This window comes from Vicugna pacos, chromosome 10 (assembly GCF_048564905.1).
Source record: "Vicugna pacos chromosome 10, VicPac4, whole genome shotgun sequence".
NCBI lineage: Eukaryota > Metazoa > Chordata > Mammalia > Artiodactyla > Camelidae > Vicugna > Vicugna pacos.
Genome location: NC_132996.1, coordinates 44,388,204 through 44,405,403, shown reverse-complemented (window position 1 = coordinate 44,405,403; position 17,200 = coordinate 44,388,204). Strand labels below are relative to the sequence as shown.

The 17,200-nt window shown below is 36.9% G+C and overlaps 1 protein-coding gene across 6 annotated transcripts in view; it reads right to left on the bottom strand.

The window, feature by feature from the left end:
• Positions 1-17,200, bottom strand: part of LUZP2 (leucine zipper protein 2) — a 423,019-nt gene that overhangs the window by 48,431 nt on the left and 357,388 nt on the right. For all 6 annotated transcript variants that reach the window (XM_072969688.1, XM_072969689.1, XM_015252087.3 and 3 more), the window contains one exon: positions 481-555. In XM_072969688.1, the coding sequence (XP_072825789.1) occupies positions 481-555 (75 nt within the window). The remainder of the gene's footprint in view (positions 1-480; positions 556-17,200) is intronic.

Sequence of the window (17,200 nt, the reverse complement as noted above, 5' to 3'; positions counted from 1 at the left end):
TGTCTGTTTTCCCACTGCCAGACAGAATGATGGCCAATAGCTCCAATCTAATCAATAATAGTTTTCAAGCAGAGGATGGGTCTCAGGTTTGGTAAAATGCAGGTTACTCCTGTATTGACTACATTACTTCATCATAGACTTTTCATATGTGTCTGAATGACAGCAATGTGGGTGTTTGTTTTCTAAGTCTGAAATACTGTGATTTGATTCTCTTATTGATTGTGTTAGAGAACAAGTGTGCCAGTAAGGTGAAAAATAAGGCCAGGCAATCACAGAGCCTCAACCTGGTGTCAATTTACTGTAGCAGCAAAAACAAGAAAAGAACTGGGTTCCAAAAAGAATATCAAATGCTCATGAATTCTACATAATCTTACATGCACAGCACCTGGAACTGCATCAATAAATCAAGGGAAGCAATGAGTATACCCTAGCTTCATCTGCTAAAACCAAAGTGGTGATGGCTTATAGAGGTAAACTTACCCGGTCAAGAGCTGCTTTCTCCAGCTCATTTTTGGCCACAGTTAATTTCCGTTCCAGATCAGCGAGCTGTTGGGCCTGTAAAATGAAAGAAATGTAAATCTTTTTAGTAAATTCTATAATCTTCCTCCTCCACTTTAAGTATCTGTCATTCATTGCCAAAGAATTGAAAAAAATAACTTTTTTTGAAATTCATTTAGAGTGCAGGTTAAAATACTCTATTACATGGTCATTTGGTTAAGCTGCAGAAAATGCTGTTGTGGATGACTATGCACTAAATGCTTCACTGGATCAAAACATCTAGTTGCTGAAAACATCAAGTCCCTGAAAATAACCTGTGATATAAATCCATCAGTAATGTTTCTAATTGTTATGCACTGAATTATGTCCGTCCCCTAAAATTCATATGTTGAAGCTTTAACCCACTCCTCTTCATGCTATTGTATTTGAGGATAAGGCCTTTAGGGAGGTAATTAAGGTTAAATGAGGTCATAAAGCTGAGGCCCTAATCCCACAGACCTGGTGTCCTTATATGAAGAGAAAAGATCCAGAGATCTCTCTCCACCTTCACACAGGACGAAGATACAGTGAGAAGGCACCACATGCAAGCCACAAAGATCTCTTACTAGAAACTGAGTCCTCTAGCACCTTGATCACAGACTTCCGGCCCTGAGAACTGCGAGCAAATAGATTTCTGTCTTTTAAGCCACCCATGCTGTGGTGTTTTGTTAAGGCACCCTAAGAACCTAACGTAATAGCATATTCACTGTTTTTATTTTTCAGTTTTAAACCAATACAGCTCTCTGTCCCACCGTATCTCTGTAATTTTGCAACCGTACTGTTAAAAGAAAAGAGCCTCAAATTTGAAAGACATGTTTTAAAGTCCTGCCTCCACCAATTCCAAGCTGCTGTGAAGTTATACACTGACTAGAGTTACATACTGACAAGGAGGTGCTCTGTGGGCTCACGAAGGACCTGCAGAAAGGCTGGCATCCCAGCCTCTCTATACATCTGGCTTTTGCCTGTCTCCTATATTTAGCCAGTGAAAAGAATTTAAATCTGGAGCAAAGAGGAGCTCTTTCTGATGTTTTTGTGAGGCTAGGGGATTGAGTTCGCCTGAAAGAAGTCAGCAGCAGGGAGCTCATCACTTCTTCAGTGAGCAGGACGTCCCCAGTCTGGATCTCCGAGCCCAGTGCTGTGGGCTTGTAGCAAGGCAGTAGCCAACCACCAAAGTGCCTGTTTGTCTGTTGCCCTTCCCTTCCCTTCCCTCCCTCACAGTCTGGGAAACAGCACTCCTCAGCTCTGTCCTTGATTGACCTTTTTTGCCCTATGGTGAACACCTGGGCAAGAGGAGAGGGTGAGGATACTGTCTTTGATTATGAAAACCTATATCCACCCTTTATGTCCATGTATAGCTTTTGTCTCCTAAATTGATCTATTTTCCACACTTCACTCTCATAGAAAATAATTGTCCAGTAGGCAGTTGTTGTCCTTAGACAGTTACCTAATCCATGTATATAAAAAATATACATACACTTGTAAATGTATAATAATGCTTAAAAAATCATTCTGAATAAAAGAGAGAGAGAGCTGATGAAGAGAGTGGCTTCCAACTTGAGGGCACCTACAAGTAAGTGGACACTCACAAGCTGTTGGGCCCTGGGTCCCCCTTGGTTTTGTCTGTCTCTGTCTTTCCCGCCACCTGACTTCTGGTCAGGGGGTACTTCTGGATTATAAGCCTCAGTCTGGGCTCAGAACAACCAGCTGGCCCTGCATCGTGACTGCCCTGGGTCCAGCTACCTTCCTCAACCACAGAGCACTCAACACTTCCCCTGTGACAGTCCTTGCTACCCCAGGCCCTGCCAGAGCCAGCTTTTGTCCTTGGGATTAAGCCTCAAGGGAAGTACGGAGTGACCCTTCCATCTAACCCCAGCGTCTAGGCCTAGGTCAGGAGTTAGGGAAGAGAGGGAGGGGAATGAGTGGGTCTCGGTGGAGTAGTAGCCAACCCACACTCTTGCGGGCTGTGGGCAAGCTCCCTGGCACTCAGCACCAGCCTCACTGCCAGTCAACATTCCTGGTCACCATCTGGAAGGGAGTTGGTGCTGCCCGGCAAGTCCTCATGTCTTGGACTCCTTTCCACTTTCACAAATGTTCTCATGCTATTTTCTTTCTCCAGGTCCTCTTTGGTGGGCAGCCTCTCTCCCAAAGATGCTGTTGTTAGTTGTCTGCAGTCCAGAAGGGTCTGCACAGACACAAGTCCTCCTGCCAGCACCCCTCTCCCTTCTTGTGTGGGTTTCGGCCCCGAAATCCCAACAGACAAAAATTAAATAAATAAATAAATTCCAACAGCTATGTCTTTGAAAGCGTATAGCTTTAATTCCCAGGATTTTAAGTATTAACCCCTTCTAAGAACTGACTGAACCTGGTAAAATCTAGCCAGTAGGTCTTGGGAGACAAAAGTTTACAAAGATAGTAAGGAAAAGTAATCACAGGAATTACAGATACTGACCCATATTATCACAGGTTGGTCCTAGTTTTGAAAGGATCAGCAATTGGATTAATTCATACATAGTATTTGTAAAATTATAGAAAACATTAACAGTTCTGGGGGCTTTAAATCATCAGAGGGCCTATGAAAGACAGGAGAGTTTACCACATAGTGAAACTTACCTGTTTTAAGTCATTTATTTGTTTTCTCAATTTTAACTCCCATGAAAAAAAGGGTAGGGTTACTTAAGAGGAGGTAGTCACCATTCTTGAGTAGCTTTCACCCACATTCAGTCATTGAGTAAGTATCTATGGGGGGATTCGTTTTTTTGAGACTAAGAAGGAAATATCATCAGTGGACACAGGCTGAAAATGTACACAGGGTAGAAAGCATGTAAAATGAAAAATCACAGTATGAGATCGAACTGATAAACCAGAATAGAGAAGAGAGGAGGGGTTCCTCAGAGAGGCCTGAGAAGTCAGTGTATTCTTCCTAATAAGAGTGACACCAAGAAACTGTAACATTTAATTTTTATATTTTTCCCATTTGAGCTCTATAACATAACGAGAAACTAGAGTCCATATAATAATTCTTAACTTACTTTAAAAATACGAGGCTCCACACCTCCAAATTGTTATGGACTACAAAACACCAGAGCCTGGTTTGGCTCTGCCATCCAGCCTATGACTTCTGCAGCTGTTCCCTGCTGTTTTTCTCAAGAATCCACCTTAAAATGCAAAACTTGTCTTTTTATATTTATTTTTATTTTTCTAAGAAACCTGACTGTATGGATGAATGGTGAATGGAGCAAACAGAAAGGACATTGTGTTAGGTAGTTAAATTGTGTCTGAAATTTCAATAAATCATTTTACAAAATTTTGGCAAATGGATAAATCTGCAAGGTTCCAATTCATTATTCACTTGTTAAGTTTGTAATTTAATATTTCTGGAAACTCACTGGGACAAGGATTATCTTAATCCTGCCCCACTTCTTTCCTTCTGGATAAGAATACCCAGCTATCTTCTTTTTAATTTTCCAGTGAATTTCTCTGAGGTTTATAGACTATGAACATATTTATAATTTACTGTCTTCTGAAAAGGACCCGAAACAGTTTTGACACTAAATATATTAGACTCTTAAACATAAATAAAACTTATGAGGTCAATGGAAAACATATATGTCTTGTCAATGTGGATGTGAAGGTAGATTATTGGTAGCAACAGCAGAAGAAAGCAGCACAGATAATGGGGCCATAAAGTTCCATCCATTTGCCTTGAGCGACCTGCAAATTTGTTCCTAGACTTCTGGCATCCAGGTACTACAAAAAAGTTGTTGGCTCCAAAATTATCATTATCAAAGATAGGAAACATATCAGAGACACGGATAGGGCAGGGGTTTTCCAAGCAACAAGTTCTAAGGTAAACTTACAACAAACAGATTTTATAATTCAACTCAGAAAAACATTTTTTTTCAGAAGCCAAGAAAATATAGTCCAAAATCAAGGTTCACCTTAAACCAAGTATAACAACTGGGTTGCACTGATGTGTGTATTTGTACGTGTGTTTGTCTGTGGGCATGTGTTTTCTCACCAAAACACAGAAAGCAGTAGGAGCAAATCAAAAGATTGACTTTCCTCTTAGGGCATGCACAGTCATTCTTCTCTTTCTCACACACTCTGCAAGATTGATTGAAATACAAGTGAATGATAAACAGCTTAGATGCAAAGATAGAAGAAATTAAAACATTTTTGGTCACCACTGAGTCTTAATAATTAGCAATGCCTTTCACAAAATGAGTAAACAACATTTACAAAAATTAAATCCCTGATATGAGGCTAAATGGAGACGATGGGAGGGACAGCCCAGACTTCTGAGGGCCAATTATCTCGGCTCTTTAATCTTCTGATAAAACATAGAAAAAATAAGCACCACAGGGGTATCAGCATAATGAAGTCTAACCAGACGCTTCCCTGGCATGGCCTTCTGCTTGGAAAGACTCAGCTGGACATGGTCCCGCTAGGGCCGGATCAAGAAAGTGGATATACAGACTCCGGATAGGGAATTCAGAACAGAGCCTTCTCCTGGTGTTTTGGTCACTACCAAGTTACAACAGACAATCTTACAAGACTACTGTGACTCATTTGTTGAGGACATAGGTCAGCAGAGAACTACAGTAGGGGAGTCTTTTAGGTGCCCGGCAATAACAGCCAACATTACAATAAGCTTTTAGGTGGCATCGTAAAACAAGTTCTAAAAATATGTTCGTTAATTTGTTATTCATAAGATGATACTTGCTATACATTCTGGAACCAGTGAGAACCCACATTTTGCAGAAATGTGGTTAGAGAGTACAAGAGAAGTTCCATTGGAGTGTAGGAAGAAAACATTAGAAATTTTACATTTTAATTTAGATTTTAATAATGTAAAATAGGTGCCATTATAAAGTACTCTGTATTCTATATTTTTATTCTGAAATATCCAATGGTTGTTCTAATACAAAAATATTAGAACTTATAGTCATATATTTCTTAAGTTTCACCACTGCTTTCCTTTCATTTTATGTTTATAATGTATGTAATGTGGAAATAAAATAATAAGATGATAATAAAAGATAGCAACAACAGCCTAAATTTGTGAGAGACACATGTATTCCTCACAACAACTCTGTTTGGTAAATAGTATTACTTCCATTCCCTTTTAAATGAGGAAAGTGAGACATAGATATATTAACTACCTCACTCAAGGTCACACAGCTGGGAAAGGACAGATCTGGAATTCAAACGTAGGCAGTTTGGATCCAAAACTGGTTCTCCTAACTACCAAAACCATGAGTGCATAGAACTTATAACTAATAAATACAGATATTTTGAATAACAAGTTCTCAAAATTTATTAGTATACTTTATGGTTAGAAAGGTTTGGAGGCCTCTTAGAAGACTGAACTAATTGTGTGTGTTTAAGATTATTCATCCAATGAGAATAATAAAGTCGTAAGAGAGATGTTTTCAAGTACTCAGTAGAGTGTAGTTGGTATTTGGTGAAAGGATAATAATTGGATTTTTTTTTAATGGATGATTCAAGGCATCTGTTGGTATACATGAAGCACATACCCCCTGCTCAGCTGTACTAGCCTAGAAGCTGTGGATGATACCCAAGAGATATAACACAGACCCAAACACCACCACCATCAACCTTACCTTCTACTTTATCATTTTGGTAAAAAGGCAGAAAGTCAACATCTCCTACCTGCTTCTACTCATTCTAAGAAGCGTCTAAGTTTGTAGTGCCAGGGTTATCTTTGGCCATCAGATTCTCTGATGCAATTTCTGCTCATTTCAACATTTACTTGGGAGTAATTCTGAGCGACTTGGAACTGGATGACTAATATATGTAAAAGGACCAAATTTAGATTGTAAATTGCACAGGAATAGCTTAGCATAACATCTGGTTATAAGTGCTATTAAAAGTAAATGTTAATATGTAAAAAGTAGAAAGTTCAGGAAGGCTTTCCACTGGGAAATAAGAACAGATGCATATAACTTTTCTCAAATTTAAATTTTTATGAGTGTCTTATTGCCATTATGTGTATATACATATGCATGTAGTAATTTTGGCCATTAAAGAAAACCTACCATGGGTAAGTTTTTACTTTCTTCTCCTTAATATTGATTCCCTTTCTCCCCTCAAGAACACCTAGAGTTTGGAGGAGACTTTCTCAGCCATACATTTTAGGAGACATTATCTCCACACTTGGTTCCAGAGATGAGGATGCAGTATCTTAGAGCAATTACTCTACCTCAACACTCCAGTCAAATGACTGTGACTGGGTTTAGGCATCTAATTAACGTCAGGCCAAAGGCAAGAATGTTACTGGTAGCTTCTGGGATAAAAGCTGTCTTTCTTCATCTGAATGATAAAAAGTACGTACTTTTTCTCTTGGTAGTATAGTGTGAGGATGTTTAAGTCTAAGCTCTAAAAGGCACTATTTCTAAAATAAAAGTGATCAACATGAGGTTAAAAGTGTCATACAGAAGAAAGCAAAGCATATAAAATATCAAGTATATAACAGGATCTAATGACTTAGAAGACTTGTTAATTAAACCATACCTGAAGTCAAATGAACCTTGCATTTTCAGTTATTGTGAGTAAATTAAATTCATTTTTATTAATTAAGTTGTTCTTTATATTTTTATTATTTAAAAATAAAAAAGATTCAAAACGTCCTCTAGATATGACACAGTGACAACTATGAGCTAATATGCCAGGTTGTGAACCTTGAAATATGGGAAACTCACTAGGTACAACTCATGACTACACACTGTTTTGTGCATGAGGACAGTTTCCTGAACGAGCTGCAAAGGGCTGTGGCCCAAGCATATCACTGTGACTGAACTGTGGAGGCAGAGATCAGATTTGGGGGCAGAATAAATGACTGGAGTATATGGAGTAGGGCAGCAGAGCAGGGCTTCCAAAAGTCAGGGGATGGTGGTGGTGGTGGTGGTGGTGGTGTTCCTTAAGTCCTTGGTTGAGAGTTGGGCTGCATTTACACAGAGCAGTACTTTACACTGGGCTGATCACAAAGTAACTGTTACATGGCTGACAGCAGAGCAGAAACACTGGAGGCTGAGCATTGCAGAAGGATGTTAGCATTCTAGAGACATTCATAAAGCTTATTAACACCATAGGCATCAAAGCGACAGCCTTTAGATTAATAGCCACTAAAGCTGGAATTGGCAAACTATAGCCCAAAGTCCAAATCTGGCCTACTGTCTGTTTTTGTAAATAAAATTTTACTGCAATGCAGCCACCTTTATTTATTTATGTGTTGTCTAACTTTTTGTGCTACCATAGTGGAACTGAGTAGCTGCAGTAGAGACCACATAAAATTGCAAAGACTACAATATTTACTATGTGATCATTTACAGAAAAAGTTCACCAAGTCCTACCCTAGTATAAAGTCTACTTTAGGCCTGAGGTAAGAATGTCTAAATCAAAACCTAGACAAGATTCTGGAAAGTGGGGATGGGGGAAGATTTTTGGAGCTTTAGCTCAGTCAAGTAAAGAGAGCTGAAGTGTTATCCTGGACTCTCACATATCAGCACTGACAAAATCTAAGGCCAACTCTACATCAAAGTGAATACCAGTATTTAGCTGCATTGTTGGACAAAAATTAATTATCTTCAGAAAAAGATAAAATCCAGAATCTTTGTAACATATAAATGACAATGTCCAGCACAAAATAAAATCTTACCAGATATTCAAAGAAATAAAATATATGATCCAAAGTTAAACAAAAGAGTAGGCAATGATAGCCAATATCTAGATGGCTCATATATTGAATATGATAGGAAAGTACCATAAGGCAGCTATTAAAAATACCACAAAGAAATTAAAGGTAACATGTCCTTAATTAATGAAGAGATAGGTAATCTTAGCAGGAAAACAATATTATAAGAAAGAACCAAATGTAAATTCTAGAAAGGAAAATATCACTGGGTAGACTTATCAAAAAAAATGAAGATAACAGAAGAAAGGGCTTCTAAATATGAAGTGACACCAATAGAAATCCATTCTGCAAAGCAATGAGAGAAACAAAAAGTTTAAAAAACAATGAATGGGGAGGGGGCTCAAAGATCTTTAGAACGATACTAAAAGCACCAACATGTGCATTAGAGTAACAGAAGGAGGGTGAAAAGGGGGAAAACATTAAAATTATTAGAAAAAAATAATGATATACATGAAGAACCTTTGTGTGGAAAAGTACAAAACATTATTGGGAGAAATGGCAGAAATTCTAAATTAGTGGAAAGATATACCATGTCTATGAATTGAAACACTAAATGCTGTTGAATTGAAGTATTCAATATTATGGTATCTGTTCTTCCCATATTAATCTACAGATAAAATGCAAACCAAGTTAGAATTCCCCCAAGATTATTTTTGGAAATTTGCTAATGAACTGTCTCTAAAACCTATATCTAAAATAATCTTTTAAAAAACACAAGAGTGTACGACTTAAGCTGTCTGATTTCAAGACTAATTCTAAAGCTACAATAATAAAGACACTGGTGCTGGTATAAGAATAAACATATACAAAAATAGAAGAGAATCCAGAAATTTATTCAAATATATATAGTCAATTGAAAATGTACACAGCCATTTAATTTTTGACAAAGATAAAAATGTATTTCAATGTGTGAAAAATAATAATTTCAATAAATGGTGTTAAGGAATTAGATTGTGTGTCTGTGTGTGTGTAAAATCAAGCCACATTTTCTTTACACAATTCACATAATTTGACATGAATTATTCACCTAAATGTAAAATTTAAAAATATAGAACTTCTGGAAGATAATTTTTATGATGTTGAGATAAGCAAACATTTCTTAGATAACATAAAAAAACAGAATTTTGCTCTTCAATATGGACAGACTATTAAAAGAATAAAAACTCAAAACATAACCAAGAGAAAATAAATTAATAAATTATTATTCTGTGTGTCACACATTTTTTATCTCTGTCTCAATCTCAAAACTACTGTTCTGCCTATGCCCAGCAAGTCATAAATTCCATTTGTTCCCTCTCCACTGTTTTTATTATGATGACTGGAGGTATGTCCTCATTTCTGCTCTTTACGAGATTTCTGCAACTGTTGCATTACGTCCTCTGTCTTTAGTCTCTGCTTTTCTCCGGAAAGTCATCCTACATACTCCACTGTATTTGTTTCTTATGAACCTTTCTTGTAGCCTGTTCTTCCTTGATCAAAAAAACTTTAGTTATTCTTATTGCCTTTACAATAAAATTCAAGCTTACTCATATTCAGTTTGAGCCTTTTCAGTTTGTGCCTGTACTGTCTTTAGAGGCTATTATTTTTGTTTGACTAGACAGTCCACCCCACCCAACTGAGGCCAATAATGCTACAGTTCTACACCCCTGGTCCTGGGACTAGTCTAGAATGTGTCCATCTTCTCTATTAAAATTGCCCTCAACAAACCAACAATAGGAATTCTTCAGGGAGACCTGTGTGAAGTACATCAAAAATGTATGCTAAGAATTTGGAATTTATATTAATTGCCAGATAAATTTTTTCAGGTTATAATTTATTCATTTTATTTTATTATGTATTTCAGTGTGTGTAATTTCTTTATTATATCTTTCTCATCCCCCAGTCAGTCTTTCAACAGATATTTACTGCAGGCCTAATATATCCCAGGCATTTTATAAATTTTATACCCTTCTAAATAGAGAACCTCCCACCCCTCTTCCTTTCCTCCCTGTCTTCCTTTCTTCCTTCCTTGTCTCACATTTTCATTTACCAGATATTCCTGCTAATGGCACTCTGGTATGAGATCAGTTATGAATACAACACAAGGCAACACTCTTGTTTTCATGAAGCTCACAGTGTAAAGGGCTTCTTAAGCATCTCTATGTTCACCACTGAAGCTATCAACGTGTCTTCCACATTGTGCGACAACAAAATTACATTGTTCTATTTGATGTCTCAGGAACTCCTGCTTTACTAGTAGGATTACACGGATTTTACTAGGCTGTCAGCAGAGAAGCGATATCTCTATCCAATGGGCTGTATAATGTCTCATTGGTTTTCTTTAAGTTCATTGAATGAAGTGTACTCTTACACACTTCAGTGTCTTAGCATGTACCATTCTTTTTGCCTGGAATCGTGGAAAATTCCCGCTATCTTGTTCCCCCGGGTCAATTCCTACTCATCCCTTAGATTTCAGTTGAAATGCTAATTCTCATAGAGATCCATTTCTAAACTGCAAACCTAATTTTAGTATCTTTTTTATATTCTCTTTTGAAATACTGTATTTTCCTTTCTATTACTTTCACTAGTTGTGATATTCAAAATATAAAATGACTGGTATGGTACAGACACGAACCAACAAATGTCACTCTATCCTCAGTGCTGGAGCTCGTCCTCGGAGTTTCCTGCTTGACAGGTGTCAAGCAGTCAAGCATTCCCTAAGCATCAGCATCGTGGCAGCTCTTAAGCAGCTTGCCACAGTCGCACAGACTCAGCCAGGAAAGAGACATGAGCCCAAATCAATCTGGACAGTTTATTCCTCACACTCAAAACATAAGGAAGATCAGTATGGCATTGGCAACTCACGTTTTTAGTATTAGTGAATGGTATCAAACTGGGGTTTCACATGCCAGGCAACACAAGTGGTGGTCTTTCTACCACTGGGGATTCAATTCTAAACCACAGCAAAGCAGTTTTACAGCCTACAGCTTGATGCAAAGGAGGGGGAGAGGTGTGATACGGAAAACCCCATGCCTCACTGGCACTAGGAAGGTGGATAGGAAACTGCTTCATCCCAGCCTCCTGCAAGATACAGAGGTCAATGAGAAATAGTCCTTCAACAGTTTCTAACAAGACTACCTATACTTCCATGTTCCACAGAAGATGACAGGGCATTCCACCAAGATTTGGGTTAAACTACAGGTTAGCCTCGCCTGTGTGACCTATGTGGAGATACGCGCAAGATTATCAAGATGTTACAGCAGAACCATTTTGCTATAGTGTTAGTGACTTACTGCTGAATGATAGTGAAGTGTCCCGGGCAGGTGCAGTGTTCCAGGAGAAGAAGGGCCCAGGTGAAAGAGACAATGGTTATTTTCTACTTGGTACACAGGTGGTTTAATATTTAAACAATTTGCATGACTACATTAATGTATACTAGTTAAATCAAATACCTACTTATTACAGTTGTCATTTATCTGACTATTAAATGTCTCATTCCCTCACTGGACAACAGGCTTGTTGTTCACAATACGAATTGCTTCCCATTTGGCTAACCCCTGAATAGATAATTGTTAGAGTAGTGCCCAGTACCTAGAGGATGCGTAATAAATATTGGATGAAAAAGTGAGAATGAGTAAATTTGATGCTGGTATCACATAGCATGCTAAAAAAAAGAGGTTTCTTATCTTTCTCCAAGCACTTACTATTGTTATTTTGTCCCTGATTCGTGTCTGAAGAGTCTCAAAGTTTATGAGAACTCATTAGCTAGTTGAACATTCTGAGGATTTCCAGTCCTCACTTTAACAGTCCAAAGAATGCTCCTCTAAGAGCACTTTCAGTCCATCATGTAAATCTCTCCTCTCTGGCAGTTAATTGACAGAACAGACAATGGCCGCACTTCCTTCTATCAGGCACAGGAACTGCTGGTTTATTAACATCACTGACAAGAGTCCTGAAGGGACAGTGGATAAAAGCCAGCACGAAATTTTGTTGTTGTCAGGATTAAGTCAGTGGTAAATATTTTGAATAGTTCTTTTTTTTCCTACATGAATCTGCATGAATATCATAGTCCCTTCTATTCGTGCAAGTCATCCTGCCGTTTGAAGGCTGGGTGATGCCAATTGTTTAATTTTGTCACTGCCAAAGTACAGCAGCTGCTCTGGATGTTTATTCCAAACATCCTTTCAAAATTTTTATTCCATTAAGTGAATTTTTGTTGAAAGTAGCAGGTATTGAAATGTCTAGATACCAGCTTGTCAAATTCTCTACTATTCTAAATGTGTACTTTTTTTCCCCTTTAAATTCATTTTAATGCATTTTAGTAGGGATTTTTAATATATTTCCAAGGCCAATTTCCCAACAGACTTATTTTGTTCTTTTCATTTGAATTTAAAAGTGGAAACAAAAGACACAGAATTTGGCAATTACAGGGCTAAGCTACGCTCTCAGGAATACCTGGAGCCCTAGAAATGTGTGGTATTCACCCAGAAATGGAACAGAGAGCTTTGCCAACTACGTCAACACCTCACCTCTCATGCAGTTATGTACAACATGATCCACGTTTTTAGCACGTTCTATTTTTTTTAACATTAACCAGTGTTTAGTTTATGCAAGTCACGTTCTAAATAATTTACACATATATTTAATAGTTAAAAAGCTGGACAAAGTAAGTATTTTTTTCTGTTTTTACTAGATGTGCAAACAGAAGTTCGTGGTGGTCCAGCAAATTCTATAGATAACTTGATGATTCCAAAGTTCACCCATATCTCTCTCAAATTACTCTCCTCTTTTAATTCTTGGCTCAAGTGTCATCTGCTTAAAGAGTTGATTCTAAACTCTTTACGTTGCAAACTACCTTACTTCCTACCTGGAGTTCCTCTTCCTCTATTCCTCTCTCCTTTTTCTTTTTCTTATAGCACTTAACTTTCTAATATACTATGTAAATTTTGTTTTCTGTTTATTCAGTATTGCCTATCACATCTACTTGAACGTAATTTCTACCAAGTAGGGAAATTTTGTTCACTGGTGAATCATATAAGCACCTTGAAAAACGCCAGGTAATATTAGCCTCTCAAATTTTTTGTTAAATAAATTAGCTTTACCTTATAATATGACTTAGAAGGTCTTTATAAGGTTTGTAGATACTTTTAAATGTGATCAAGGCACACAGTTGGTGTCCAACAAAAAAAAAGATAACAATAATAACAATAATAATTTATATTATGAATAAAGGGAGATACTCTCATTTTTAACCAAGCTTCTACCACATTATTTAATACTTAGTCACCTTATTAGAGATCTAAAATTCTTCCCAAGCTCAGTTGCTAATACATCTGCCAAATGGTTAGCAAAATGATGGCTTGTATTCAAATCAGTTAAATTTGATTTGACAAATACTTATCAGTTATCTACCCTGTGACAGCCAATATGCAAATTATGAGGATATAAAGATGCAGACTCTGCACTCCAAGAATGTACACTATAGAGAAGGATATTCATGCATAAACTAACAATTACTTCCCATTTTACACAGAGTATGTGCTACAATAGAGGACGGTATAAAGTTCTGGTGGGGATTTTCTATTTTGACTTTTACTACATTCCAAATGGCAAGAAAGATGTAGGTTTTCTTTCCATGTTACAAAAAACTAGCTTCCAAGTGTACTGTATGGAAAAAAAACTGGCTGAAAATTATCTGATATCTAATAACACAAGTTTTATTTTCCTCATGTTTAAATATATTTGTACTGAGCTAATTAGGATAATGACTAAAACCACCAGTAAGGATAAAGTACAGTTGGTTGCTAAGCACACATCTACATGAACGGGCACATGAACTTTGTTGACTCCTTCACCCAATCTTTATTACTAAATGTTTATAATTAGGGGTGTTGGAAAGAGTCCTGAAATATACCTTCAAGCATTTGTGTTTTGTCTTTCCGTTTTGAGTTATTAGCTTTAAGCTTATTGTCAAATACCCTTATTTTCCCAGATCTTCAGTTATTTTCAACTGTAAAATGGGCATAACAGAACCAATCAAAATTTATGGAATCTTTACCGTGTACTAAGAACTGCACTGACACGTGAATGTCATTTTATTAAATCTTGCAAAACTCTTTAGGTATTATTGTTACAACAACTCAGCAGAGGAGGCAAGAACATCTTGAAGGTGCCTTATTAGAATTTGGCAATTGGTCCTCATATGCCTGATTCCAAAACCTTAGTCTAATTGAGACTATTGATTTGAGGTTGTATAAGATAATACACAAGTTTTCTTTTCCAATTATTACTGGAAGTTGTGGTATAATTTATACAATGGACTACTACTCAGTGATTAAAAAAAAAAGAATAAAATAATGCCATTTGCAGCAACATGGATGGACCTGGCGAAATTCTAAGTGAAATAAGCCAGAAAGAGAAAGAAAAATACCGTATGATATCACTCATATGTAGAATCTAAAAAAAGGAAAAAAAAAAGAGGACACTAATGAACTCATCTACAAAACAGAAACAGACTCGAAGATACTAAATAATCTTATGGTTGCCAGGGGTAAAGGAGTGGGAAGGGAAAAATTTAGGAGTTTGAGATTTGCAAATGTTAGCACTATATATAAAAATAGATTAAAAAAAAGTTTCTTCTGTATAGCACAGGGAACTATATTCAATATCTTGTAATAACATTTAAGGAAAAAGCTTATGAAAATGAATATATGTATATATCTGAACGACTGGGACATTATGCTGAACACCAGAAACTGACTCTACTTGAATTAAAAAAAATAAAAACCACAGACACACAGAAAACAAAAAGAAAAGGAACACCTAAATAGAACCATATAAATAATAACATTAAATGTGAATGTATAAAACAATTCAATCAGAATGCAAAGACTGTCAGACTGGATAAAAAGCAAGAACCAAATCTATTTTGTCTCAGCATTTTTCATAGTATCCAAAAACTGGAAGCAACTTAATGTCTATAATTTGATGAATAGGTTTGCTCTAACATGAATGAACCTTGGAAACATTGTGTTGAGTCAAAGAAGCCTGACATAAAATGCCAAATATTATATGATTCTATTTATATGAAGAGTTCAAAATATGAAGAACTACAGAGACAAAAATTAGACTAGCAGTTGCCATGGGCTAGGGGGAGGGGAATATACAGTGACTGCTAATGGACATAAGTATCTTTTTGTAGTGTTGAAAATGTTTTAAAATTGGATTCTGGTGATAGTTGCAGAAATACTTGAATATAATAAAGCCACTGAATCTTACAATTTAAATAGATTAATTTCATGCTGTATGAAGTATATTTCAATAAAAATTTTAAAAATTGTTAAGGATTAATTAAGTGAAAAAAGGATGGAAAGACATGTAGAGCAACGAAATCAAAGGAAAGCAGAGATAAGAAATAATAGAAAACTACAAGAAATGCAAGACTTCTATGAGTCAGGGTTTGCTGCTGATGAGACTGAAGAGACAGGTAGAGATAAGCCTTGCAAGCCATTTAAGGAGGTTGAATTTAATCCTATAATGCCTAACAGGAAACAATGGATTTAGCAGTGGAATAATGGGCAAAGTTAAAGTTTAAACAGACAATCCTTCTTTTGACAGTGTGGAAGATAGCTTGGAGGAGGAAAGTGTTGAGGTCAGGGAACCCTGCCAATGACTCAGGAGAGGTGAGGAAAGCCTGAACTTCTACAAAGAATGTGAGAATGAAGAAAAGCATTTAAAAGGAAAATTTTACAATTACTTCTCTGTGTGGTTATAAATAAATTGGAAACACCTCTCTGCTTATCACTATACATTTCTGAGTTCCAGAGTTAGATAAGATCCCCTGCTTTATTCCTTTTGGGTTTTCCTTTTATGAAAACAGCAGGAAGAGTGGAGAAAGATGTGGAAAGGATGCATTTTGACACCCAATTATATTGCTAATCCCTGGAACTGGCAAATAGGAGTCTGTTCAGGGAAATGTGCTTCTTGACAGTAGCATCTGGCAATTAATGCTGAAATGTGGCTGCCGCCTGCAAAGGATTTAGGATTGCACTGCAATGTGAAGAGGACTGGTGCTCACTGCTGTCTACAGCACTGTACTCAGAATCAAAACTCTGCATATGATGTGCATTAATGGTGAATCTACCTATAATAATCATTGATTAAATTCAGCAAAACTAATAAATGGTAAAGTTCAGAGTCCTTAACCTGGAATACAGGACATTCCAGTACCTGAATTAGGCACATCTCTCAGCTCTGACTCCACATCTTGGCTCTTCCCAGATCACCACTATCTCCTTTCACTATTTGCCGATTTCAAACTCCCGTGCTCTCTCATGCTTCAGGCCATTTGACCAGGCTGCTCCATCTGCCCTCTAAGAAACTTCCCCATTTTTTGTACTTACATAACCACTTCTCTTTCCAAACTCGGTTCAAACCTCAAATTCTCAAAATGTTTCTTAAATGCTCCAACCACAACACCACACCCCCGACCAACCCCAAATTACATTTTCCAATTTTCCTACTCTCTACTCTCTATCAACTCTTGCATGCTTCCAATCTGTCTTTATATATGCACGTATACATATTTTATAAGTATATTTATGTGAATATATAATCTTACATATGCATAAATCACATGTATATATTTAGAGTTTTAAAGTTAATTGCAATTATATAATGTAATATTTGAGAACATGGGGTTCTGGAGTCAGTGTGCCTTAATCTCGGAGAGACACAATTAACTCATTTGAAAGCTGCGGTTAATAATAGCAGGACTAGCTTAAAGCAGTGGTTCCCAAACTTGTCTGCTCAATGAAGGTAAGTTGGAAGCTTCTAATCAGGGAGTTGTATATGGACTTCTTATGCAGGAGCTCATGAATTAAGTGGTATGAGTCTGTGCACGACTCCAGGTATGTTTCTTAGAACATCAGGTGGTCAGTTCTCAGCTCAATCATTACTATGTTAAAAATA